The 24892-nt window shown below is 33.3% G+C and overlaps 4 protein-coding genes across 11 annotated transcripts; 2 read left to right on the forward strand and 2 right to left on the reverse strand.

The window, feature by feature from the left end:
• Positions 1 to 7: 7 nt before the first annotated feature.
• Positions 8 to 3905, reverse strand: LOC122574986. The gene is made up of 8 exons (XM_043743285.1): positions 3830 to 3905; positions 1888 to 2102; positions 1433 to 1636; positions 1060 to 1350; positions 754 to 878; positions 576 to 693; positions 343 to 509; positions 8 to 257 (listed from the first exon to the last, which is right to left on the reverse strand). The coding sequence occupies exons 1-8, from the start codon at positions 3903 to 3905 to the stop codon at positions 32 to 34; spliced, it is 1422 nt and encodes a 473-aa protein (XP_043599220.1). The 3' UTR covers positions 8 to 31.
• Positions 746 to 8610, forward strand: LOC122574618 (prostatic acid phosphatase-like). Of its 6 annotated transcripts, none has more exons than XR_006319109.1 (10): positions 746 to 915; positions 5527 to 5870; positions 6081 to 6169; positions 6308 to 6406; positions 6497 to 6736; positions 6797 to 6982; positions 7062 to 7397; positions 7470 to 7659; positions 8161 to 8351; positions 8518 to 8610. XR_006319109.1 is itself a non-coding variant. In XM_043742382.1 (8 exons), the coding sequence occupies exons 2-8, from the start codon at positions 5819 to 5821 to the stop codon at positions 7644 to 7646; spliced, it is 1179 nt and encodes a 392-aa protein (XP_043598317.1). In that variant the 5' UTR covers positions 746 to 915; positions 5527 to 5818; the 3' UTR covers positions 7647 to 8104. The 6 variants fall into 6 exon arrangements, 1 of the variants encoding a protein (XP_043598317.1); XR_006319110.1 differs by lacking the exon at positions 746 to 915 and adding an exon at positions 1639 to 4675; XR_006319112.1 differs by lacking the exon at positions 746 to 915 and adding an exon at positions 1639 to 4675 and having other exon boundaries at positions 5527 to 5563.
• Positions 7420 to 14030, reverse strand: LOC122574604 (probable ATP-dependent RNA helicase DDX23). 2 transcript variants are annotated; one of them, XM_043742346.1, is made up of 11 exons: positions 13897 to 14030; positions 10528 to 11107; positions 10114 to 10446; positions 9608 to 10030; positions 9410 to 9536; positions 9216 to 9339; positions 9024 to 9139; positions 8689 to 8949; positions 8406 to 8580; positions 8092 to 8334; positions 7420 to 7646 (listed from the first exon to the last, which is right to left on the reverse strand). In XM_043742346.1, exons 2-10 carry the CDS (start codon positions 11097 to 11099, stop codon positions 8111 to 8113), a joined length of 2355 nt encoding a protein of 784 aa, XP_043598281.1. In that variant the 5' UTR covers positions 11100 to 11107; positions 13897 to 14030; the 3' UTR covers positions 7420 to 7646; positions 8092 to 8110. The 2 variants fall into 2 exon arrangements, with proteins under 2 accessions (XP_043598281.1, XP_043598279.1); XM_043742344.1 differs by lacking the exon at positions 13897 to 14030 and adding an exon at positions 11459 to 11618.
• On the forward strand, positions 12182 to 24884 carry LOC122574628 (DAZ-associated protein 2-like). 2 transcript variants are annotated; one of them, XM_043742399.1, is made up of 5 exons: positions 12182 to 12325; positions 20318 to 20392; positions 20475 to 20578; positions 20666 to 20824; positions 20950 to 24884. In XM_043742399.1, the coding sequence occupies exons 1-5, from the start codon at positions 12310 to 12312 to the stop codon at positions 21121 to 21123; spliced, it is 528 nt and encodes a 175-aa protein (XP_043598334.1). In that variant the 5' UTR covers positions 12182 to 12309; the 3' UTR covers positions 21124 to 24884. The 2 variants fall into 2 exon arrangements, with proteins under 2 accessions (XP_043598334.1, XP_043598335.1); XM_043742400.1 differs by lacking the exon at positions 20318 to 20392 and having other exon boundaries at positions 12185 to 12325.
• Positions 24885 to 24892: the final 8 nt, after the last annotated feature.

Raw genomic sequence — 24892 nt, forward strand, 5'->3', positions numbered from 1 at the left:
GCTTACGATAATAAGTTCATGTCAAATTTTCTTAATAAACTTTCAACTGATTGTTATCATCGAATCCAGCACTGTGACCCGCGTTTCGTACAATAAAACTAGTTCCATCATAATGCATACGTCGCTCACCACGACGCACAAAAAGATGGGAAGTTTGACCAAGAGATGCCGTACAATGTAAAAATGGTGTTGTTAATGAAGCTGTTCCATTACTAGGCGATGTTCGTAATTGGTATTTGTTACTATTTCGTGCAATCCTAATAAATAAAAATTTATGTGCTTATTGATTGATGCGCTATTGTATAAATTACTTTTTCTTTCAATTTTCATGAATAAAATTACCTGACAAGACCATCAGGTGTTTGTGAAACTCTAACATTATTAATGATCCAATTTTCTACACCCTCATTAGTTAACCAGTATTGAGCAGCACTTAGAGCTGCTGCAGCTTCTTGTAAACATGCTGCACCATGTCGAGAACGAGAGTAAAAAACACTAAGAGAAAAGTCCTAAAAGTTAAACATTTCCTTTTAGTAGAGTTATACAGTTTATACAATGATATTTGTTTTTCATACCTGACCCATATCTGAAAATGAATCTGTAGTTGTTCTTGTCCCTGCCGTATCAACTAAATAAACTAGAGCACACTGCTCTGAAGTGAAGCTCACCCCTTTATACCACATCTTCGCGTATCTGATGAAGGATAATAATACTTGTTAATGATACTTTAATAATGTTACAGATACCACTGACTTGTTATTGCCATGGGCGTCATGGGCCAGGATTTCAACTCTTGATCCATACTGATATATTCTTCCATTTGGATGGAGTAATGCCGCAGCCGCTCCAGAACCGCTCAACGATAGTACAATATTATTCTACGCTGACGATAAATGCAATTCAGATAATAATCATGTAGGTATTAGAGATTGCTTTCCGTTTGTGTTACTGCATTACTAATGAACTCGTATTATGTTGTTTTTATACAGATGGTTTAATTATGATATTCAGATTTGCTTGAAACAGGAATTTTGTTATAAAATAGAAAAAAGAAGATACCTTAAAATTAATTACTCTAACTGCACGATCGATCGTCATATCAACCCGAATTCTGTTGTGAAGTCTCAATGAAATTGTACCATGCGGTGTAGCTACAATAGCAGCATCGGTATCATGTTCTCTCCAGTTTTCTGCGTAGAGACACGTCTCTTCATAATACGGTGCAATGGTTTTAGAATTTCGTGGTTGTCGCCAAAGTGCTGTTGAATTAGAAAATGCCGTTGTACCGGCTAATCCACCCCATTGCTCCGACGGTGGTGCTTCAAAGTACTTGGGAAATTCACTGTATCGCTAAAGAAGAAAGATGAATTATTTTAAAGAGTGAAGATTACCTTTAATAATTAGTTACCACGTTAATTATTATGTAAAGTACCTGGAAATTAGTTTCATCTGTCTGTGCGTGATAACTATGCGCCGTATAGACAGATCTAGGTCGCATCGGTGCCGCCGAGGTAGTTTGATTTTGAATTGTTGGTATGGGACATGGTTGTTGATTCACCACTTGTGCTCCAGCTTGGACATTACACTTTTGGATCTCCTTTCGATATTCGCCGCAAGGAGTTGACATAGCTTTTGCCTTTAATTAACGTGATATAATAAAAATCATCTAAATATTAATTAATAAAAAATGAAAGAAAGATAGACGTTCTTCAACTCCACTAACGATTTCTATAAATGTTATATTGAGAAACAAATCTTTCTATCGTATTATAATATATCGTTCGTATTATATATATCGAAAGAAGTTAACGGGAATGAATTCGATCAACAAATAATTTAAGAATTGAAGATTGAAAAATAATAGATCAAAGAGTTTAAAAAAAAGACCTTGGAATTGGCTGTAGCGTTTTTTGGCTTCTTGCGACGGGATTTCCGGGGTTTCGACACCGCCGTTTGACTACCCTCGTTTATGCGATCCACGGCTGAAGCGGTTTTCGTATCTACAGGTCCAGGTCCTTTTAGTGAAATCACGTCTTCGACGTTTCTGATGATTCTTAACTTCACGAAGACGCTTGCATACGTAACTTTGATTTTAAAGGTTTCTACTTAGCGATTAAGAATTTTCGGATCGCGCTGAGGGAAATCAATCCTCGTAGATGCCTATAAAAACTTGTTCAGAGGATAACGCGGTTGGAAGATATTTCGGTAAAACGAATGAATATCCTGGTTGATTATGTCGTTGCCTTGACAATAAAAAATGACAAGAGACTGATGTAGTAGACAAATTCCGCTAAAATGAGAGTAGGCAAGGTTTCTCGGATTCAAATACAATGATTTCTTTAACATTTGTTATATCCTCGCATTAATGTATTTTTCGTTTTCCTACAATGTTGATATAATAATACTACAATGAACAAAATTTCAAAAGTATAATTTTTCGATCGGTACTCCTGTATTTTCGACCAGTCGCGGGGAGACACGATCGCGAGGAAGCGCGCCAACGGGAGTAGTAAATTCCCGGTACGATTATAAGAATCGACACCACGAACAGATCGATCCCCTTATTTCTTGTGGGATAATGGGGGTAATTAATTTGTAATAACACTGTGATTAACAGGTTATAAACTATATATTTTCAACAACTTAATACACTATATTTACTCCGTTGCTTATAATACAAATCTCATAGATGATTCGTTGATGTGTGCAAGACCGATAGAGTTGTATTGAATGTTCGTATGAGCAAGGCTCTGACAATTGAAGATATGAATGTCGTAGAAGCACTAGAACTCTTCTGATGTTCTTTACGGGGTGAATGAGTTTTAACTGTAGTGATTGCTCTCTCTCGTGTTGAGAGCAAGTCATGTGTTAACTGTACGAGTATCATAAAAACAGTGAAGTGCGTTCTCGTAGCATTACGGAAGAAAGCTCAGTGTGGGTGTTCTTTTTGAACTAAGGACGCCGATTCGTTGTTCACACTTTTTGTTAGGAAAGGGAGGGTAACGATCTGCGAATGGTTATAGCCAAAGTTAATAACTGAAGATAAGAGGAAGAAGCCTCCTACCAACGTGGCTCGTGGGTGACCTTGTTCACCGTAATTAGTACGAACGCCTAATAAACCTAAGGACTGTTCCAGAGACCATCCATAAACCGATAACACTTACAGGAACAACGATTCCTTCAAGGTTGATAGGAGTTAGTTATGAATACCAAGACAAAAGGCAAATTAAAAGCCTAAGTTTATGGTGAGTCTTTAGGTTTATTGGGGATCTGAATAGCGGTGCAGACCCTTGGCGGCCAGGCAACTAGAGACGTCGCGCGGACCGTTCACGCGACGTAACAGCTCCTTTCATAACGAGTACTCCTTTTATATCATTTTAATTTATCTTCTTCAGTCTTTGAACTTTCATTTTCTTTGAAAATGTATTTAAACTTTAAAGGAATATTCTGATTAATATTTCTCTTTTTTTGTTTCGTTTTCTCAAACATTAACATTTAGAAAAGTCATTTTTAACGTTCGTAAAATATTAACGCCAAGAAATAGTCATTAACTACGATCAAGGTGAAGATGACAATTGCTAATCAAGAATTACATAAGTATCTACTATCATTAATTATTATTAACTGTACAATACAATTGTCAATTATTAACATTATCCGCATACTTGTTGAGTATCGATTCTATTATGTATAAAATATTTTTTAAAATATTTTCTTATAGCCAGCAGTGTTTAACAGTTACCGTAATGACACTATTACATTTGCATTTCATTAAAAACAGGTTAGTACCGGTTTCGATTATTCGATTTGTTCTTTTTTACGCAATCACTTTTTAATTTATTATTTAGTAAGATCAAATCCACAGCACCTGAGAACTGCTTCTCCAACGCTTCGATGCAATTCATACAATAGAATAATATATTCTAATATCTTTAAACTGTTCTAATTTCATACTATCCACTTTTAAGGATATATTACAATATATTTTTATTAGTACATGTTCTTTATAAAACATGAAATTCAAGAATAAGATAGTATAACGTGACAATAGAAATTATTGCAAGTCAATGTGTGTATTTTCGCACGTTCGCGGGGAGACGCGATCTCGAAGAAGCGCGCCAACGGGAGTCGTAAATTCCCGTTACGATTGACCAATCGACGCCACGAATCGTACGATCCCTTATTTCTTATGGGATAATAAGGGTGATTAATTGAAATAACACTGCGGTTGACAGGTTACAATATATTTAATCGATCCAACAACTTCGGTGATACAATGGTGAATGCTTGTATGAACAACGACGTGTGAGTACGGCCTGAGACTCTTTTAGTATCGTTGCGTTGACTGAATGTATTCAACCGAACACTGGATGATGACTTGACCGAGAGAGACGTGGTGATGACTGCTTGACCACTTGCTCGATGAGTGCTGAACTGGAACTCCCGAGAATTGTACTGGACTCGGAATTGGAGAGAATGAGAAACTGAACTCGACTCAAACAGAGACTGGATTGAGACTTGGAGAGAGTGAGAAGGAGACTTGGAATCAGAATCAAACAGAGACTGAACTGAGACTGAGCTGGGATCAGAAGGAGACTTGAATGAGAGTTAGAATCCGACTAGAACGAGACTGCTGAGCTGCCCTTAAGGTGTCTCGAAGGAAAGCTTGGTGTGGGTATGTCCTTTGACTGAAGAACGCGGATTCGTTATTCACACTTTTCGTCCAGGAAGTGAGGGTAACGATCCGCGATGCCGATTGGTGATGACCCACTCTAATGAACAGAATATGCAGAAGATTCCCACCAACGTAGAGCGGCGGTGGACTTTGCTCCAGATGGGAAAAACAGCCTTTTATGATGGACATGTGTTGGGTTTTTCCCATCTGATAACTGTCCGCTTTCTCCGTGATTCATAAGAGCGCTTAATAAACTCAAGGACCTTTCCAAGACCCAGCCATAAACTGCAAATACTTCTCGAATTAGAGAATTCTCCAGACATGCAATTAGACTGGCAACATGTGTGGAGACAATGCAGCTAAAGGCTAATGTCTTTATGGTGGGTCATTGGGTCTATTGAGAATCGGGATGGCTGTAGGTTAACCGTTGGCTGCCAGGTAGCGAGGGATGGCGTGCAAATGTCCTACGCCACATAACAATGTGCTTATTGCATAACAACGCATAGTTTTCTTTGTACTTCCTTCAAATGTATATATTATTTGTAAAAAATTCAAGCGAGATTAAAAATTCGCTGACTAAACTTCATTAAAGTAAATTAGTGAAAACAGTACTTCGTATTCGTAATTTCACCAAAGATATCTAGTTTGTTAAAAAATAATTGTAGGATTTTCTTTTAACATATTACTATTATTATTTATTTTAGTCCGTGCCTTTCGGCTTTGGACGAACTTTTGATTTACATTTCTTACACTTGTTTTGTTTCTTATATATCTACCTCTCCTCTTATCTACTCTATTGTATTGCACTCCCTTATCTTTTAATATATTACTAATTTATGCCTTTGTTTTAGGTTTCACGAAATGATAACGATACGCGAAGTATCTGAAGTACGTGCGGGGAATATTCTACACTTATATAGTATAGTTAATATGAATGAAATAAATGTTGGACATTTAAGTATACAACATAGACTTATTGCAAGTAACATTATACTGTATGATACTGGTTTTCACATGGTGGGGACATAGGATTCATTTGCTGACTCTTGTTTAAGCACCAGTATGCTTTCGTTCTGTTTACAGAATAGCTCGTAGAAGTTCAGGTGTCAATAGAAATCTTGGGAAAAAAATTATAATTCAATAATGATTGTTTTTAAACTCTTTCTTTTCCTGAGTGTTATCTGCTTAACTTTAGGTAATCTCTTTTTTATACCTATGCGAATCATATTTCGTAAATTTCCAAATATCGCGTATCAAATTGTTCCTTTAAACGTGACAAAAAACATGAAAAATATTGCAATTTATCGATATTTTTGCAATTGTGACTATTTCTAATGTTTGAGTGTTTAGTTTCAAAATGTCTTTGAAATAATAATTTAAAGTATCATATGTTCTTATCTTCTAGAATTGCCTACACAAGTTGAAAACGTTGAGACAAGTAATGATGAAGATAATAAGGATATTGAAAGTGATACCCTTCGACTAGTAACAGTGGTAAATATAAAAGAATCAAATGAAAAAAAAAATTTCATTCTTCCATATTTGGGCCAAATTTGTTTGCAATTTGATTAATGTTATCACATAATCAATAAAAGAAATATAGAATTTCTAACTATGGCAATAAACTTTCAGGTAATGAGGCATGGAGACAGAGCACCACAAGACACTTATCCAAATGATCCTTATATCAATAATTCCATGGAGCCTTATGGTTGGGGTCAATTAACAAATGTAATGCTTTATACGATTACTATATGTAATGATTTATACTATTACTATATCAACATTATTATTATTATTAATATAAGTAATCCTGTATAGGAAGGAAGAAGAAATCAGTACAATCAAGGTGCCTTCTTAAGGAAACAGTACAATAATTTTTTGGGTCCAGCTTATAGCCCTAACATATTTTACTTGCAATCCACTGCTGTTGACCGTACAAAAATGTCTGCCATGTTAGAAGCAGCAGCTTTGTGGAAACCAACTGAGGAACAGTCTTTTAAACGTGATTTAGCTTGGCAACCTGTTACCTTATTTTACCAACCACGTTCGGAAGATAGGGTACACATTTTATTTAAATATTTAAATAATTATATATTTTATAGAATTTTATTTTTTTAGTTAATGTTAATATGGGATACATGTCCAAAATATACTAAATTACGACATGCAATTACGAACTTGACAGAAGTTCAACGAATTCAAGACGAAAATAAACAACTCTACGAAGAATTGACGAATTTAACGGGTATGGTGATTTCAACTCCCGGTGATGTGAGTTCACTTTACGGAACTTTAACAGCAGAGGTTTGTATTGATTTTCTAACAAAAATGGGAAATTATACATTATAAAAATTGTATTAATAACGCAAATTGATTGCTTTAGAAACATATGAACTTGACTCTTCCCGAGTGGACTAAAGATTATTATCCTGATAAACTAATACCGCTTACGTTATACGATTTTCAACTTAATGTGTATAATGATGATCTTAAGAAACTTAAAGGAGGACCTTTTCTAAAAAAGATTGTTAACGATATGTTAGCGAAAAAAGATAATATTTTGGAACCTGAAGAAAGAAAAATGTTTATGTATGTTGGTCATGACAGTACTATTGTAACTTTAATGGATCTTATGCATGTATGGAACAATCAAATGCCACATTATAATATTATGGTAATGATTGAGTTGCATGAAAAAAACGGTGGATGGAATGTTCAGGTAAATTGTAGCATAACAAATCTTAAATGTAAAAGTCATTTTTATTATTGGTTTACATTCTATCCTTTTTAGATGTTTTTAAAAAATAGCACTGAACATAAACCATATCTTCTGAATGTTCCTGGATGTACAACAGTATGTCCTCTTGAAAAGTTAGTACAGATTTTAAAACCAATGATTCCAGATAATTGGGATGAAGAGTGTAAAGTCGATGGAGACTATACTCCTCCATCTGCCCCGCTTCCTTGACTATAGTTATTTGGTAAATATAAATCATAAGGATAATGATAAAAGTATTATATAAGTCATTAATTTTGATGACAACAAATAATTTCATTTAAGAAAATGAATTAATTTAACAACTCTAAATAAATGAAAACATGTATATTTTTAAAATTATCTAAGAGTACAATACATGTAAAATAAATATAATCATTTTTTCGAAACGATAGTTGAAGACACTTATTCTTAAATTGTAGTCCTAAAATATACATGTTAGCAACTTTTTAATTTACATAAACTGATTTGTAATAATAACAAAAATTATTTTTCTAAAATGTATTTATTTGTATTTTTATCTATTTACTTTTCTGTTACATATATACTTTGTTCATATCCTACCTATTTTCTATGGAAAAATATGTACTTGCGTATAAGAAATAAACGTACATGACGGTTACAAACAAATACTTACAAATAAATTTGTTATCTTTTTAGGCAAATATTTTCTCTTCCCGACGTTTTTTTGTAACCACTGTTCCAGGTTTATGTTGAGCATCTGGATGATTTAGTAATTCAGGTGGACAAGTAGATATAGGACTTGCAAGAATAGTTTGCTTCAGATCATAGAACAGATGACTATCGTCTTTGGTACAGAATGAAATGGCAAGACCAGCTTTTCCAGCACGTCCAGTTCTACCAATACGATGCGTGTAGTCTACAAACACGTGAAAAGTAACATATATTCCTGTCCACACAATTCCATTTCTTTTAATAATATATATTTACCTTCTATAGTCTTAGCCATATCGTAATTAATGACCATAGACACATCTTTAATATCAATACCACGGCCTGCCACATCAGTGGCAACCAAAATATCTTTACTACCACTTTTCAGAGAAGCAAGTGCATACTCTCTTTGTTCTTGTCCTTTACCACCATGAAGAGTGCAAGCATTATACTGAAAAATGAAATAAAATATTACACCAAATGTCGAGTTTTACAATACAAATAGGATACGTTCTTGCTGAATTTAGGATATTATAAAATATTTAAAACTCAAACGTACGCCCAGTTTCTCTAAACCTCTTGCAAGAACATCAGCTCCCTTCTTTTGATTAACGAATATGATGACTGGTGGTTCAACTCCTCTGCTAAGTATTTCCATTAATTTCTTACGCTTATCAGCTTCACCCATTATATGTACAATTTGTTCTGTTCTTTCTGTCGGTTTTCCTACGCTGCCGATGTATACAACAGCAGGTCGCCTTAAATACGTTCTAGCTAATCGTTCCACTGCAGGTGGCATTGTTGCTGTAAACATAACAGTCTAGAAAGACAATATATTGTTCGTTATATATATTTGGATTTAGATAAAATGTAATATTAAATATTATTTCTTACTTGTCTATATTTTTTCTTTGTATTGTAATTAGCTAAAAGTTTTTCTTCATTTTCAGCGTCCTCGTTGTCTGGTTTTAGATTTGTAACTGGCATATATTCCAGAATTTTTTGGACATCTAAAAATTGGTGATTTTGATAATTAATATTTACTTACCTTATACACAAGATGAATTAGTAGTTTGAAGAACATACCTGGCTCAAAACCCATATCTATCATTCTATCAGCTTCATCCAATACAATATAAGTACACTGATTTAAAACTAAGTATCGGTTTTCTAATACATCAATTAATCGTCCTGGTGTGGCTATAACAATCTGTAATAGCAGAAGTTAATTTAAGATGTAGGAAATGGTTTTTTACATTATAAATATATATAAATAGTACCTCGCATCCCATTCTCAATCTGAATCCTTGTTCTTCTCTTGAGAGACCACCTACAACTACAACTGTTCTTATACCCAATGGTTGTCCAAATTTATTAGTCTCTTCTTCAATTTGTTGAGCCAGCTCACTGGAAAAATGTAATTTATAGAGTACTTACTGGTAAATTAAAAGGATTAAAAATGTAGATAATAAACATACCGAGTTGGTGCTAAAATTATACTGTAAGGACCTTGATCTGCTTCTTCTAATCTTTCAATTTTTGGTAAACTAGTAATCCATAACAGTAATGGAATTAAAAATGCTAGCGTTTTTCCAGATCCAGTTTCAGCAACCCCAATAATATCACGATTCTGAAGTCCTATGGGAATAGCTTGTCTCTGTATAGGTGTTAAATCTTTATATCCCACTTTATCAATGATATCAAGAATTTCTTTTGGAAATCCTGATTCTTTCCATGATCTAATTGGATCAGGTATACGTCCTCCTTTTATTGTAATATTATAATCCTCTCTGAATATACGCCAATCTCTTTCTGTCATTTCATGAAGAGCTTTCTCTGACCAATGTCTGTCATCCCACTTTTGCTTCTCTTCTTTTCTCTTCACTTTCTTTAATCGCATTCTAGAAAAGAAAAACATATAAATTCATGAAAAAATTGTATATTTTTACATGAATAAATTGTACTTTTCGGAGAGGATACATACTTTTCCTGTTCCTTTTCAGCTTCTGTTCTTCGTTTTTCTAGTAATTCTCCATAGAATTTACTTTGATCTCGTTTTTGTGCTTTAATATCTATTCCAGCAAGATTCCCTCTACCAAAAAATTGTACCTGATGCCTTTCCTTGTATATACTATTATAGTCAACAGATGTGTCTTCTGAGGTATCCCAGTCAAATACAAATTTTCTGTCATTTAATCTTCTAACACGTCGTTTTTTCTTCACTAATCCTAAATAACGTTCCTTAATAGCTTCTACTTCTTTCTCTTTATCCTTGTCTTTAATTTCATCCTCTCTTGTACGCTGACCATCTCTACGTCTGTTTGAAAAGTTGTAATGAAGTATAAATTATTATTTTATGAATTTAATTTATGTAAATAAATATTATATATATATATACCTGTCTCTCTCATCCCACTCCCTATCTTTCCCAACATTTTCGCTATGAAAAGATTTGCGTATATCCTCCTGTTGTTTTCTTATTGCTTCAACTTCTTCTTGTCGTTTTTGTAATGCTAGAGCAGCACGTTCTTCTTTAGTTAGAAACTTTGGTTTAGCACGTGCTTCTTCTTCTGCCTTTTTCTTAGCTAATAATTCTTCTAAACTTAATGGTTCTTTCTTTGGAGGAGACTTTGGTTTTTCATCAGTTTCCTCCTCCTCTTTCTTTGGTTCAGTTTTGTTCTCTTTCTTACTTTCGTCTTCTATGACAAATATAGGACTTGGTTTACGCTTTTTGTCATCCTTTGATTTGTCTTTAAATTCTCGCCTTTCCCTTGATCTATCCCTATCTTTTTCGCGTGATCTATCCCTTTCCCTTGATCTTTCACGCGATCTTGAACGTTTCCTATCTTTCTTTCGATCCTTTGATCTACTTCTTGAACGTCTTCTATCTCGACGTTCTCGCTCTCTTTCACGTTCGCGATCTCGTTCACGTGATCGACTTCGTCTTACAGTTTTTTTATCATGGGCCATTGAAAATTCTACAAATTAATTGTGTTTGAATTGATTAATGGGAATAATATCCACAAGTGATTAATGAACTACTTTGAGAGGTTATACAGCTAAGGCCATAAATATTAGTTATCTTTTTAATAATAAATAGATAACAAAATAAACATTATATATCGTTATATTAATAATTACTCTCTATAATGGCATTTTTTATAAATACTTATAATAAACATATAATACTTGGACTATTATCAAATCTACTATCAAACTATTGTCAAATGTCACAATAAAGTATACGTGATATAATCAGATTATATGAAGTTGTTAAATATACTTTTAAATTATAAAATATAAATAAAAGCAGAATAAATTTCTCTTACTAAATGAAAGATAACAACTTTTCTCTTTGAATCAAATAAATTTTCACACAAGAACTACACTTGTACAGCTGTATACATTTTACAAATTCACAATATAACGACTATGGTTAACTTTTCAATGCAAGCGACATAATTTCATAGTTTTCATTAGAGAGGAATTTTCTCCCCTGTTCTTGTCTAACAAAATATATTAATCTTAATATATTATATTATTATTAATCAAATAAATATTAATCTTTAATTTACGTAATTTTCTATCTAGTGTAAACAATTTTTGGTACAATAGATGTAAGCTATAGTATATTTAAACAAAGGAAATAATTATTTTATTAAATTAGAATTAGTGCCATTGTTCAAGATTTATGGAATTTGAAATGAAGGCAAATACGAATAAAAAAACTTGTTTTTCAAATTTCGAACATTTGAATAATAATAATTATTTTTAAATGACCGAATGCAATTTCAAATATTTCGTATTAAAAAATGATTGCGAAAGATATTCTAAAAGTTGTTATGAAATCTTTTTACTTAGATTTAGATATAACGGCTTATGTCCAAGTGATTTTTGTTTTAATATTAAATTACTGGAAAAATGATTATACAATAAAATGTATTGAATTTTTACCGCCCAATTATGAGCGGGTTATATTGTAATGATTGGACAGCGTGATGTAAGATTTAAGCCAATGGAAGCGAAGCATCGAGCGAGCCACGGGAAGGCTCAATAAAGGGCGCTAGTGTACGTCAAGTGTCACAGCCGTTGCTTGTCTCCTCAGTATTGTAATTTAAATCGGTGATTTAATTAAGAATAACGTATTTTTTTTCTAGAATTTGTGAAACATTAAGCAATAATGACCGACAAGAAAGGTAACTATATATCGTAATCGTGTAATACGACTAGCAATATGTGTTATACACGTTAAGAATATCTCGTGTTTTCAAGTCGAGAATACCACTTGTCACTCGTACGACGACGAGTTTTTTTTATGTTAGCAATGCTATCCGACACCTGTGAAGAATGGTGCACGTTTAAATTCGATCGAGACTCGTATCATTATTACACATATAAAGTCTCGTTTTAATGCGATGAGAGAAACTTGAATTTCTGCCCAGTGACAGATAAATCAATACCGCATTGTGTGTGGGAAATACAAAATGGCTTCCAAAGTTCGTCTTGAATAATTTTCACGATGACTCTTTATTAAAAATCGTATGCTATCTAAAACGATATAATTTCATTCGAATGTTATCAATATTATTAGTTTCGCATCATATGTAACTTTACCTCTATGTTACATTCCACAAACTACTGTATGTATTCAAGAATTTAGTATACATGTACGAATAATGTACGCTTTACGCATTCAAGAAAAATTTTATCGAGTTCAAAAATATCATTATTACTAAATTTTATCATGTATTATGGCGTTCTTACTGAAAATAAAAATTTAAAATTTTATCAAGCTCTGAATAGAAGAATACAAATATTTTTCATATTTCACAAAAGTTGTGTCAAGCTTTTTATTAGAAATTATATTCTTTGGTAATTGGAACTTAAAAGCATTAGTAACATTGTCATGGCAAAGAAAGAATAATATTTTTTTTATGGTACACATCTACATTAATATTGTAATTTATAATTCAATTTTCTCTGAATAATTCAGTTTTGATTGACGCTTTAAGAAAAGGAAGTAAAAAATAAAGTTAGATTGTGTAATATTATACAACAGACTTCTGGAAGCCATTTACATTTTTTATTTTGTAGTGCTTATAGATATACTAAGGTTAATAATGGATAATTTTATTCTGACACAATTATATTATTTTTCTAATTTATAGTTAAGATACATGAATGATATAATTTTGATGAATTAAGATTCGTTATATCTTAAAAAACATTTTATATATTTAAGAGAGTCATCAAGCATTAATTTCAAATTATAATTTTTTCACATCTATGAGATGTCTTAATTTTAATTGATATATCATAAAATAGATTCCATAGAGGAGCGTTTGAAGTTATCTTTTTCCATAACCTCCAAAAATGTATCAGTATATATAGATTGTCTATAATGCTCAGTAGAAGCTTTTATAAAGAAGCTGTTTAATAACTCGTACGAGTGAGGTATGTAATTTAATATTACTACTGGCTTTCCAAGTCTTTTACGTGCTGATGGAAATATTTAATTGACGTACAGCTTGGACCATGACTACATGATTTTATAGTAATCTACTATTGTACTTAATTAACAGCTCGGACACTTATGTGATTATTCCTAATTCAGTCCGCTCTGTTCCTAAGGCAAATGTATGATTACAGAGCAATAGCGTTTAAGGGATGTGTAAAAGTTTAGTCTGTAAGTAGATCAGTATTACACCGTTAATGATTACGACGAGAAATTGAGGATTATACTGGTGCAAATCTGCGAGCATATTACCGTGATGGTATAGCCGCTAAAAAACCGAAGGATAGCGCCTACAGTTGTGGCTGTCAATATGTTTGCAGCGGACCATTACAAAGACGATTTGATCCCAGTCAGTAGGTGGAGCTTCGGAGACCGGCGTTCGCGCAGCCTAAGCCACGTATCTAACCTCACCTTACTCTATATATTACCTAACTCACTACGTGTTTATATACCAACATATATTACGTATACACACACACATACACACACATATATATATATATTCTACCAAATATATATATGAAGATATAAACGCACCGTGCGCCTCCTGATTCAAAAAGTGAAAAGAAAGCGAACAAAAATATTCAACATCGAATCACCCTTATTTTCCCGCCTTCGATGTTTCAAGCGATCAAATTTTGTCTCCAACCCTTTCCAATATTCCTCTTATCATTAATTTTTTTATTAGCTAACCGTAATACCAAGAGATCGTGGAATGCCTGGTTTGTAAAACTATAAAAGGGAATAATGTAAAGAATATATATTTTATAAATATCGTGAGAAAATTGTGGGAATGCCGCGTGAATTAAAATCAATCCCTAATAGACTAATGCCAGTTTCCTCATTTTTCCAGGCCTACGTTGGTTATTAATCCACGATCATCAGGTATTAAAAGGATCGAAAAATCTGTTCCATGTGTTAAGAGATTGCTTGTTGAAAATCTGCCGATCTAAAGAAAGCAGAAGCGTAGTGTATGAGTACCGTACGCTTGTACATAGTTGAACAACGATACGTACTCTTTCGACCGCGTAAAAATTTTTATCGCAGGCGTTTTGAGCGAAACTGTCATCTCGCGATATTAGAAAACGAATACCCTCGTAAACAAAGATCGCTTAGGATCATCAATGGTATTTGTAAGTCTTTTCGTGAATGAGTTTAAACAAATGATCAGAGAGTTATACTTTTTGAATTGGAGACGTCGGCTGCTATATATCCAAATCAATATGAACGTAAGATATTGATATGGGTGTACAAATATTTCGTAATGAAATCGTGGTATTGGCTGATTGCTTATTTTTCTCTTTTTCTATTTTTTCTTTTTTTTTATTTTCTTTGTTTCAATACTCACTGTATCTCTTGTGGCTTTTATTAAAGAGAATTCAAGTTTCTTACAGTATATATACAATATTTGGTTTCGTTTCTTTTTTTTGGTAAATTAAAAATGCAAAAAGTAAATAAATTCTCTTATAAATGATGCAAGATTTCACAGTGAGTCAACGGGGTGGACACGAATGCTGTATTTAAGCTCAGCGTATTTATAATATTTTTACTCCATAGAAACTTGGTAGCTCACTTTTAACAATAGTGCATGTTGCTTTGATTCCGGCTACAAGTTTCTCAAGATGAAAAGAAACACTAAAAATAAGTACATATTTGTTAAAATATTTGATAATTGTCGTTTTCTATTCTTTTAATAATATGATGAAGTAAATTTGAACTTAATTAATGATATGAAAGATGAAACTTGTGGTCAGTTTTGCACGTACTTATTTGTAGTTGATATACAAGGGAAAAATATACTTTCTTCGACAATAGTAGCGCATTAGTTTATTTCCGTTTAATTGGAAAGAAACAAATAAAATAAAGAAAAATATATAGCGTGTATACATTCATATATATAACTTATAAATAAAGATTGTCTTTCTTGGTAATAACTTTAAAAGTAAAAAGAAAGAAACGTAATAAAATCATGATCAAATTATAAAGGGAAGAAAAGTTGATAAAAATGACATGAAAATAAAAACATGCTTCGTCGGCTAAAAATAACAGAAACAAAACGATGAAGCATGTTTCATAGATATCTTTTAGATGAATGTAATATGTAACGAAAAAAATTTCAAGAGTGAAATTATGTTTGTTTGCCTCCTTACCTACTTTGTGTGCAAATATATACATATATACATAGCTTTGATCATTTTTTACATATTTGTATTTTAGTTTGCATGCTTGGAATGCGTTGCTAGAAAGACGCGTGACGTGTGAGCTTCTTCGATGACTGACATTTTATTCCTTCATTCATATCCGATCAAAAAACGATCGAGAAAAGAAAATATAAATATATCTTATTTAATTTTTTTTCGTATAGAAGTTGCTCGCACGTTTTAACGTAATGCATGTTCATAACATGTTGTAGATCTTTTCATAAATCTATCTTTTATGTTTGCCTTCGCTCGTTGCCTTCTTAACTTTCTAATGGTCGATGTGTTTTCTTTTTTACAGATATAAGCTTTTCTTACAAATAAACTGTAACATTTTATTCTGAAGAAAGATAGAAAATGGTTAAGAAGGAATCGAACGAATTATTTTCGTCGGTTTTTAATCGTGTAGTTGAGGAATTTTATAAATGGTCTTTTAGACACGACACAGAGACGTTCCTATTCCTGTCGTGAACAAACCATCGAATTCATTAACATCTCTAAAAATTGCTTTTTTTCCTTCAACGAAAGTTCTGGGAAATTATTAAGAAATTAGTCCAGTCGGATTGTTGCTACAAGGTCATAGGAATCTCTCGAGCGTTTTTGAGTTGCATGTGCATGTTTGGCAGAATATATCATGTATACTGTTAATAGTGAGCTTAAATATGAGATAGTATTCAACGATATTCATCGAGAGTTGTGAATATAAGGATGTCTCTACTTTCTTAAACCCAGCGGTCTAGACATGTTCGATAAAAAGTCGATTAAATCTATATCGAGACTAGAAACCAAGGGAAGAATAGCAGATGAATAGATATCACCTGATGATAAAGCTTGTAACATTGTTCTTCTACAGGGATGTTCTTGAGATTACAACAAGTGGAACAAAATATCAGAATACTGAGAAAAATATAGAAATATTTTTAAATGATCTTAAATACACGTTGTTTTAACAGAAACATGGAAAATGAGATTAATAAAATTAGATCATGTTATATATTAAAAATAATCTTAGTTTAGTACATTATTATGTTCTTTTATGAAAATGACCAATTAATAGAGATTGAATAACAATAATTAAGCTATTACTATTAATATAATTTTCAATAATTTCAATATAATTATTATTTCTCAAAGAATATTTGCTTTTGAAGATTCTTCTATATATTATGTGAATACAGTGAAAGTGAAATCTTCGATCATTCCTCGGTCGCTGGGTTCTCTGAGGCACAAAAACTGTTCCACCGAAGCATTTCGATGAAGAAAATCGTCTAGTTTAAAAAAAGAATGAAATAGATGAATCGCGATTATAACGAAACAAAATGGGCAGGTTTCGCCCAGTTTCTCGCGTGAGCGGGTAAAACGCGATAGACCATTTGGTTCTGATGGCAAATTAGGTCGAATATGCTCATTGGGACAAATTAGGTTACGAAAGTAATAACAGAGAGCAGGAGATGAGAGGGAATGCGTGCGTGTACGAGAGAAAGGCGGGTCGAATAAAGAGCAGAAAGAAAGGGGATGAAAAAGTGGGAGAGGCAGAAAGAGGGAAAAGAGAAAGAAAGGAATTACGTGAATATAAAGCAAAAAAAGAAGAAAAGAAAGAAAAAAATGAAAGAACACTGTTCAAGTTACCCAGTAAACTCGTACTAGCATATTAATATTATAATCAATTGTTATTGGATTCGATGATTGTTTGCACCGTGGCACTGACACATAAATTTATTATTCGATTGAAGGCTGATCTAAGTAATGGATATAACGAGCCTCATCTTTTACAAATGGGAAAATGCACAAGCTGTATGAATGCTTCTAGTTACGCGGAGGATGAAGGAAACGATATCATCCTACACATAGGCTTGTATAAAGTGCAATATAACATAATTTGAGGAGAGTGCTCGTTTCCATGCGTTGGACCAGTGTTCAATTATCATGGACAATTTGGTGTGGGCTGACGTCTATGTTAGAGTACAACATGTCCATCCACTGCTACTGGGCTTGAGCTATTTATCATACGCGTTCTAGATCTATGTTAACGTTCAGAATTTGTTGCATTAACAAGAAATTTCGAATGACAAATGAACGATTGCTACGCCAAATGAAGCATATATGCGTTGCATTCGTCTTTTTAATATGGAGATAATTATTGCTTTAAAAGAAAGAAATAAGAGAATAACATATTTCTTGTGTGTGCTTTGCGTATGTTAAATGGCTATGGAACAGGGCATAATTTAGTCTCTACTTTAAAAAAGACATGAAAATTGGGCGTTCTCGTGTTTGCTTACGAGAATGAGAGTTGAACGTGGCCGATGACGAAAATCTGCTCGTGGCAATGTTTACGCGAACAGCGCCCAATTAATAATATATATTACGCAATTATAAAGAACTTTTAATCATGTTTGATCTTTATTTATGGATATTTGCAGAAATTTGTGGTTTGCTGAATCTTGTCACAACTTTTTGAATGTGTGGAACTTGATATACATATACATATATATATGTACATATTACGGACATATATATATATGTATACCTTTTTCATCGTACCACTGTACTCATTGTATAAATTACACATTCACCGCCCGAAAGCAATGACGATTTCTTAGTTAATTCGAATGAGAATTCAATTTAATTGGATTACTTATACCGTTACTTTAAAAAAAAACCGAGAAGAGAAAAAAAAATTCTGTCTCACTTAATCGATTTTTAATTACTGGGCTTGTTTTTTAACATCACTTTTTGGAACAATCCATTTACCCTATTTATTCCTGGCTTTATTTTAGCTCTGTTTTTTGTCATTTATTTCCTTTTTTGATCTAGTCGAACCAGAATGTTTCATAACTGTGTTCAAACATGTTTGCGAATTTATCGAGAACTTCATATCTTTATTTTTAAATTTTATGACACTTTTCAATATCAGGAGAACTAATCGAAGAAATTAGGGGTTTTCCCGTTCATATTTTCCTATGAGATACAAGACAGATGCTGAAAAGTAACATTTTTCTATCGGAATCATCTGATGCGTTTAACTCTTCAAACACTTAATATCAGTTCATGAATATTCAGAGGTTCGACTATTTAGACGAATGTATTTGGCTTTTACCTTGATTGCGTAACGCTATTTGCTTTGAGATCGGTTTCGTATATCTTAGTTTAGAAGTAAAGGTAGGTCGATTAACGCGAGTTTTCATTTGAGAATAGTTTCTCATTTTATTCTTGTTATTCTTCTTCTTTCTTTTTCTTAATTTTTTTTTAATTCTTGACTGACTGCCTGACGATTCTTTTGACTATCGAACATTACATATCACACCCGTAGTGGCTGTATTGTTAGACTTGTTTGTATAACTTTTCTGTGTATTATGTTTCAAGAAGGTGAAAAGAATTCGACGAAGAACCTTCCCGTTCTTCTCTTATTTTTCTTTTTTTTCAACGCGGTTTTTTGTTTCTTTAAAAAGAAAAAGAACAAACAGAAAATAAAAAACATTGTCCGAGACGTTTTTTCATTTTAATTATACTAGTGACAAGATGTACCACAGATTGCTCCATGTCAAATTCCAAACATATATATATATATATATATATGTATATATATATGTGTATATATATACGTGCTGTTGTTTATTTATTCACAGTTAAGGTACCAGAAGTATAGTTTGCTAAGCTATTCTCAAGTGTCTCGCTTTCAACTACGCTTCTTTCGAGAATCCCCGAAATTCAAATTTTCTACAACCCTCTGTGTTTTTGTGCGTCGCTGAGATTATTCAAGATATTACGTAAAAAGGGAAGCACTGATGGATGATGGATTTTCGAAAGAGCCGTAAATGTTTTTACTATGAAGCCTGTCTTGTACCACTGAAGTTTACGCGGACATGCATTATTAGTTTCTTCGTTGATTTCCTTTTTTTCTTGACACGTTTCGATTGCAACGTTTGCTCTCCACTTGTATGAATATATAAGACTGTGAAAACTGCTGTAAACTCTAAAGGTAACAAGAAGGCAACGATACCGTTTTTTCGGTTATTTCTTTTCACCATTATTTAGTGACTAACATTGTTTGAGCTTTGAATAGTACCTTGATAAAAACGGTGTATGTCATGTGTAAGATATACTTGGGTGTGGGAGTACCACTTTTGGAATCAAGACGTATTTGACGCATTCTATACATTAGAATTAAATTTTTAATCAAAGATGGAAAAAGAATAGTTTCTTAGTAATAATGTACAATAGAAAAAGATTAGCGTCAAAAACGTTTCGATGCTGAGGATATGAGTTATACGATCAATAGGAGACAGAGAAGGAACTTATAAAGTATATAGTGTGAAAGGATTGAAAGTGAATGAAGAGTTCCGATGTTTCCTATTGTTTGATAATTCATGTTCTCTCTTATCCTTTCTGGCAGTGGTACCACGTACCGTTGGCTTAGATCGAACCTACGGCCAACAAACTGAACGGACTTGCATTTTCCATTGCATGTGTTACAGCATACCCGGTGACACCTCATCCACCAACAGGTTTTGTCCCTGCGCCGGCACAGCCTGCTACCTACGGTAGTACACGTAAGAGAATCATCTCTGTGTTTCGATGTGTCGATTCCGTCAGGTTTTAGTGATCCGATTACATGCGAATTTTACAATATAGTTGCAGGTGCCGCACCGTATGGAGTATTTCCTAATCAACCACAACTTTATGCAGCGCAAGGACCACCACCGCCGACGTATGATCAAACTCTTACTCATCCGATGGTGAGGATTTTGTTGTATTCATCATCTAAGAAAAATGTGTTGATACATTAGAAATTTTCTTCAGAACTTTGTAATTAATTTGTATAGATGTATCAACCAATGTATGGTCAAGGATACCCAGGATACTTAGCCGGTTATCCTGCATATGGACCATTGCAATATTATCCTCCATTAGCTGCAGCTGCAGCATATTACCCTGCAGCAGCAATGCAGCCTCCAGTTAGGCCCCCTACACTTGTGATGCCTGTAAGTAATTAAAATTTATTGCATATTCTTTGTTATTATATATATATATGAGCATACTAATATATATATATGTATGTATAATATATATATATATGAGCATACTAATTTGTTAAATTCTTTTGAAGAATGGATTCGATGCTACTAATCGATTTGATAGTATCTCACAACCTGTCTTGCCACCACCCCCAACAGTTCCAAATGCCGCCCAACTAGCTGCAATGGCGAGTCACAGCGTGGCTATATCGCAAAAGAAAAATTTCCTAGGAGGGGGAACAGAAGGCGGTTACACCTTTTGGTAAACCATTAAACCTTTTGTGAAACACTAAGTCTAACAAAGGCATTGTTGTCGAGATGATCCATGTAGGCAAATCTGATTTATGTTAGAATTCTACTATTTTCACATTGGGAGCAGCTATTAATTAGTATATCTTGTGCGTGGACCGATCGCAAAAATAGCACTTTCTAATTCGCTAATATTCTAAAAGTGCTTAGTATATTTTCTGTTAGCTCGTTAGTTTTTTCTTGTCACAGATTTATATGTGACGTATAGTTATCGGTGCACAATGCGATTTTCAAATTTTAGCTATCGGTCGGCGCATACAACATACTATGAGATTTAAGAGAAACATTAAGAAGGGAAGACTCGTGCGGCACCAGTTATATGATTGAAAAAGAAACAGCTATTTGAAATAACTCGAAAAAAAAACCAAAAGCACATTTTGTAAACTAAAGATGCGTAAAAGTGAAGTTGTAGGTCTTCGATGATATTTCGTTATCTCTTGATGGTAACGACCAAATGATAAATAATCCCTCGACGTACTTAAACTAAAATTTAAGAAAATGATGGTTATTTAAAAATACAAGATATTATTTTAAATTACTCGATTGTCACGCGACGTTAAGTTGTATTAATATAACAGAATCCGTACGTTTAATATTGCGAATGCTATAAAATTCTTTTTGAAAATGGTAAATTTCAATTATGTGATCTAAAAAAAGTTTTATCTTTTCGTATTTAACGCAGTTAACGATACATTTCAAAACGCACGAGATGTTCCATTTTGTTTTATAAAAGTGATGTTAAACGCGAGCGAGAGTAGGGAACACGGTGTTGTTCTTCTTTTTAGAGTTAGCGGGTGAATACATGCACCAGTGGATGCAAGTTGTCTTATTCGCCTACAGGGATCGATATTCAAAGTGTGTTCTAAGCCTTTTTTAAGCGCGACTTGGTTTTCTGCAAGGCAAACCGAAGAGCAAAGGGGTTGCTCGCGTTATTTCTGTTACTTTCTAGACGACTATATTTTTTTTCGACATTTTTTTCCTTTGGAGCTTTTAATGCTCCAATGAAGTTTCTTTTCCAACGTGAAAAAAGGTCATCATAGCCCCAACGTTTAGGAAAAAAAGAACATGTTCGTGATAGGAGCCTGAGGAATGCGTGAGAGTCATTCGTAGTTGATGAGGTTATTTGTTGCGCATTATACTTGTAATTTAGCGAACAATTAGTAGTACATAGGAAACTTTTATTATTCTTTTTTTTTGATAAAAATTTTAGTGAGGGCAGTAGGGAGAGAAATGTTTGAAATGGTTCCTTTTTCACGTCATTAAAATCATTATCTAATTTTGACACATTTTATGATTATAAAATATGTATAAGCTATGTTCAAGGCTCGAGTGCCAAACGACAAAGTTCAAAATTATAAAATATACCGAAGATTCTCACGTATTCAATCGACTTCAAAGATACTTACCTACTCTACCTAAAAGTACGCACTCTCTTCTTTAAAATCAGTAGTCTTTCTTCCTAGTTGTTTGATGTTTCTTTTTTAAATGCAGATTAGCTAGGTCGGCTAACAAAGTTATTATTTAATTGAAATGAAAGGCTTGCCCGCGGCGTTCGAATTTCTATAAGCGGGTTAAAATTGTGCTTTGATTGAAACAGTTACCATGTAGTGACTGGAATTCCCCAATAAACGTTATTTTGCCTTTTCAATAAGCACCCGTGTAACTATTCAAACTGATCGATGTGTAATATCCAAAAAATAGTATATAAGTACGTCCTCTTCGTAAGCATTGTAAACATAGTAACATTTTCCAAATTTTCTTTGTTCGTGTCAAGTTACATAGTAACTATGTGGGAACTGAATTCGACCAAAGCTCACGAAGGAAACAAATAGTTGACTCAATTTCAAAGTACAAATTGAATATCCATGTAAGTAGAGGGAAAGTTCGTAACGACGGGGTCAAGCCTTATGTCAGCCATATTAGGCGATGTTGCGGTAATGATACGGTAAGCAACGCAGCGAGTTCGTAACGCCTATAATTTAATATACAGTGCAGAATGTTGTTAACAACTACATACTATTTTCTGAGAAACTTGAGATCTATTTCAAAGAACGAAGAGACACAGAAATCCTGGAGATTGTGAAAAAAGAATAACTAGTTGCACACAGCTACGAAAACGACTGTTTTGCTCCGCGATCATAGGCATATAGTACGGTGAACCTGCTGATAGGATACTTGAAATGTTCCATTCTGCAGGTGCACAATTAAACACGATATTAATTAAGCAATGAAGATCGAAGAAACTAATTTACAATCGGTGATAGCTTAGGATAGGACCAAGAAACGCAGTTCTATTTAGAATTTTTCGAATAGGTGTTCCGGCAAACTTGACCAGTACTCTAATATGTTTCGCATTGGGCTTTAATGAGGATGGGTATTTTCAAATACCTATCTGTGATGTAAACAAAAGTGACTTTTTGCTCCTTAATTGAGATTAAAATAAATTAAAATTTAATTAACGGTGAATCAAAGTGATTTCTATTCTGCTTTGAGAATTCTATTAGTTAAATTTTTATGAATCAAGTTTATTGTATGGAGTAAATTATTATCGGTTTCAAAAACAAAGTTCATCCAACGTTTTCAATTTTTGCACCGTTAAAAAACGCAGGAACTTCCTAAAAAAATTAACTACTGTTCTTTGTATTTTGTGATATCTGATTACCTCAAAATCTAAAGCAGAATATGTAGGTACTTGTCTTGTTTTGTACCATCGTCGAATTTAATTGAGTTTCTACGAAAAGGAAAGAAGAAAAAGAGGATAATGCGCGAACGATTGGAATTCAAATTTTCATAAGGGCGAAACGCACTGGCCAAATTTGTTGCCACAGCGCCATAACTTACATTCACCTTGTACCTTCAATTCTTTTTCTACCAGATGTACCTACAGTTATTCACATATGACCAGCGTTTGATAAAGAAGCGCGTAATCTCAATCTTATTAAAAGAAAAGAAAATCTAGTCCGAAGAGTCTGACTGATTGGGATACAAAATGTTACATAGACCTTTTTTCTCAATCCGTGCGACGCCAGGTGCGAAATAAATACCGCAGCATTCACTTATACCTCGAGACATCTGAGAAAATTGACATTTTCCAAAACAAAAAAAAACACTCATGCCATTCCATTTGACGACATTGAGTCATAATCGACACATGTACGAGTCGCATTTAGGAATTTGAGACGCGTATTAAAAAAAAAAAGAAAAAAATATAAAAAAAGACAAAAAAAGGTGATAAGCGAGAAGTTGTGTCGTTACTTGAAATGTAATCACTCTCGTCGAATTTTTGCGAGTTTGCATATCAGCAAAGGGCTGTTTATTGCAAAAAATGGGGCACTTCGCTCATACCTTACATTGCACAAGAAGTGCACTGAGCCACCTTAATCTTTGCAGCTATGATAAGAATTGAATGTTACAATGATCCTTTCAGAAAGAGAAAAACGAAAGAAAATGAATACTAAGCCCAATGGCTAATTTTATAGGAACTTGTACACGTGAAGAAACAATTGAATTATGTTGTGTTGATATTTATATTTAAATTATTATTATTTAAACAATTTATTCGCAGATTACCTACAGTTTAGAACAAAATTTACGCAACATATTTTGACCAATTATTTTGTATTTTGAGCGAGAGTGGTGGAAAGGTTTTATATCATGAAAAAAGTGTGCAATAAGCGTAATGTCTATTGTAACAATAAAGAAATGATATTAATTGCAACACAGAAT

The sequence above is a fragment of the Bombus pyrosoma genome, linkage group LG14, assembly GCF_014825855.1.
Source record: "Bombus pyrosoma isolate SC7728 linkage group LG14, ASM1482585v1, whole genome shotgun sequence".
Taxonomy (NCBI): domain Eukaryota; kingdom Metazoa; phylum Arthropoda; class Insecta; order Hymenoptera; family Apidae; genus Bombus; species Bombus pyrosoma.

Bases quoted from the DNA above. Each gene is read 5' to 3' on its own strand.
- LOC122574986 (XM_043743285.1), bottom strand. From the start codon at position 3,905: ATGAATTGCATCGAAGCGTTGGAGAAGCAGTTCTCAGGTGCTGTGGAT. The intron at 694-753 runs GTCAGTGGTATC...ATCCTTCATCAG, and splicing joins GACGCCCATGGCAATAACAA to ATACGCGAAGATGTGGTATA. The intron at 258-342 runs GTAATTTTATTC...TTTATTTATTAG, and splicing joins ACACCTGATGGTCTTGTCAG to GATTGCACGAAATAGTAACA.
- LOC122574618 (XM_043742382.1), top strand. From the start codon at position 5,819: ATGATTGTTTTTAAACTCTTTCTTTTCCTGAGTGTTATCTGCTTAACT. The intron at 6,407-6,496 runs GTAATGCTTTAT...AATCCTGTATAG, and splicing joins GTTGGGGTCAATTAACAAAT to GAAGGAAGAAGAAATCAGTA. The intron at 6,983-7,061 runs GTTTGTATTGAT...TGATTGCTTTAG, and splicing joins ACGGAACTTTAACAGCAGAG to AAACATATGAACTTGACTCT.
- LOC122574604 (XM_043742346.1), bottom strand. From the start codon at position 11,099: ATGGCCCATGATAAAAAAACTGTAAGACGAAGTCGATCACGTGAACGA. The intron at 10,447-10,527 runs GTATATATATAT...CTTTTCAAACAG, and splicing joins GAGTGGGATGAGAGAGACAG to ACGTAGAGATGGTCAGCGTA. The intron at 9,340-9,409 runs GTACTATTTATA...CTGCTATTACAG, and splicing joins GATTGAGAATGGGATGCGAG to ATTGTTATAGCCACACCAGG.
- LOC122574628 (XM_043742399.1), top strand. The intron at 20,393-20,474 runs GTAAGAGAATCA...TTTACAATATAG, and splicing joins TGCTACCTACGGTAGTACAC to TTGCAGGTGCCGCACCGTAT. The intron at 20,579-20,665 runs GTGAGGATTTTG...TAATTTGTATAG, and splicing joins AAACTCTTACTCATCCGATG to ATGTATCAACCAATGTATGG.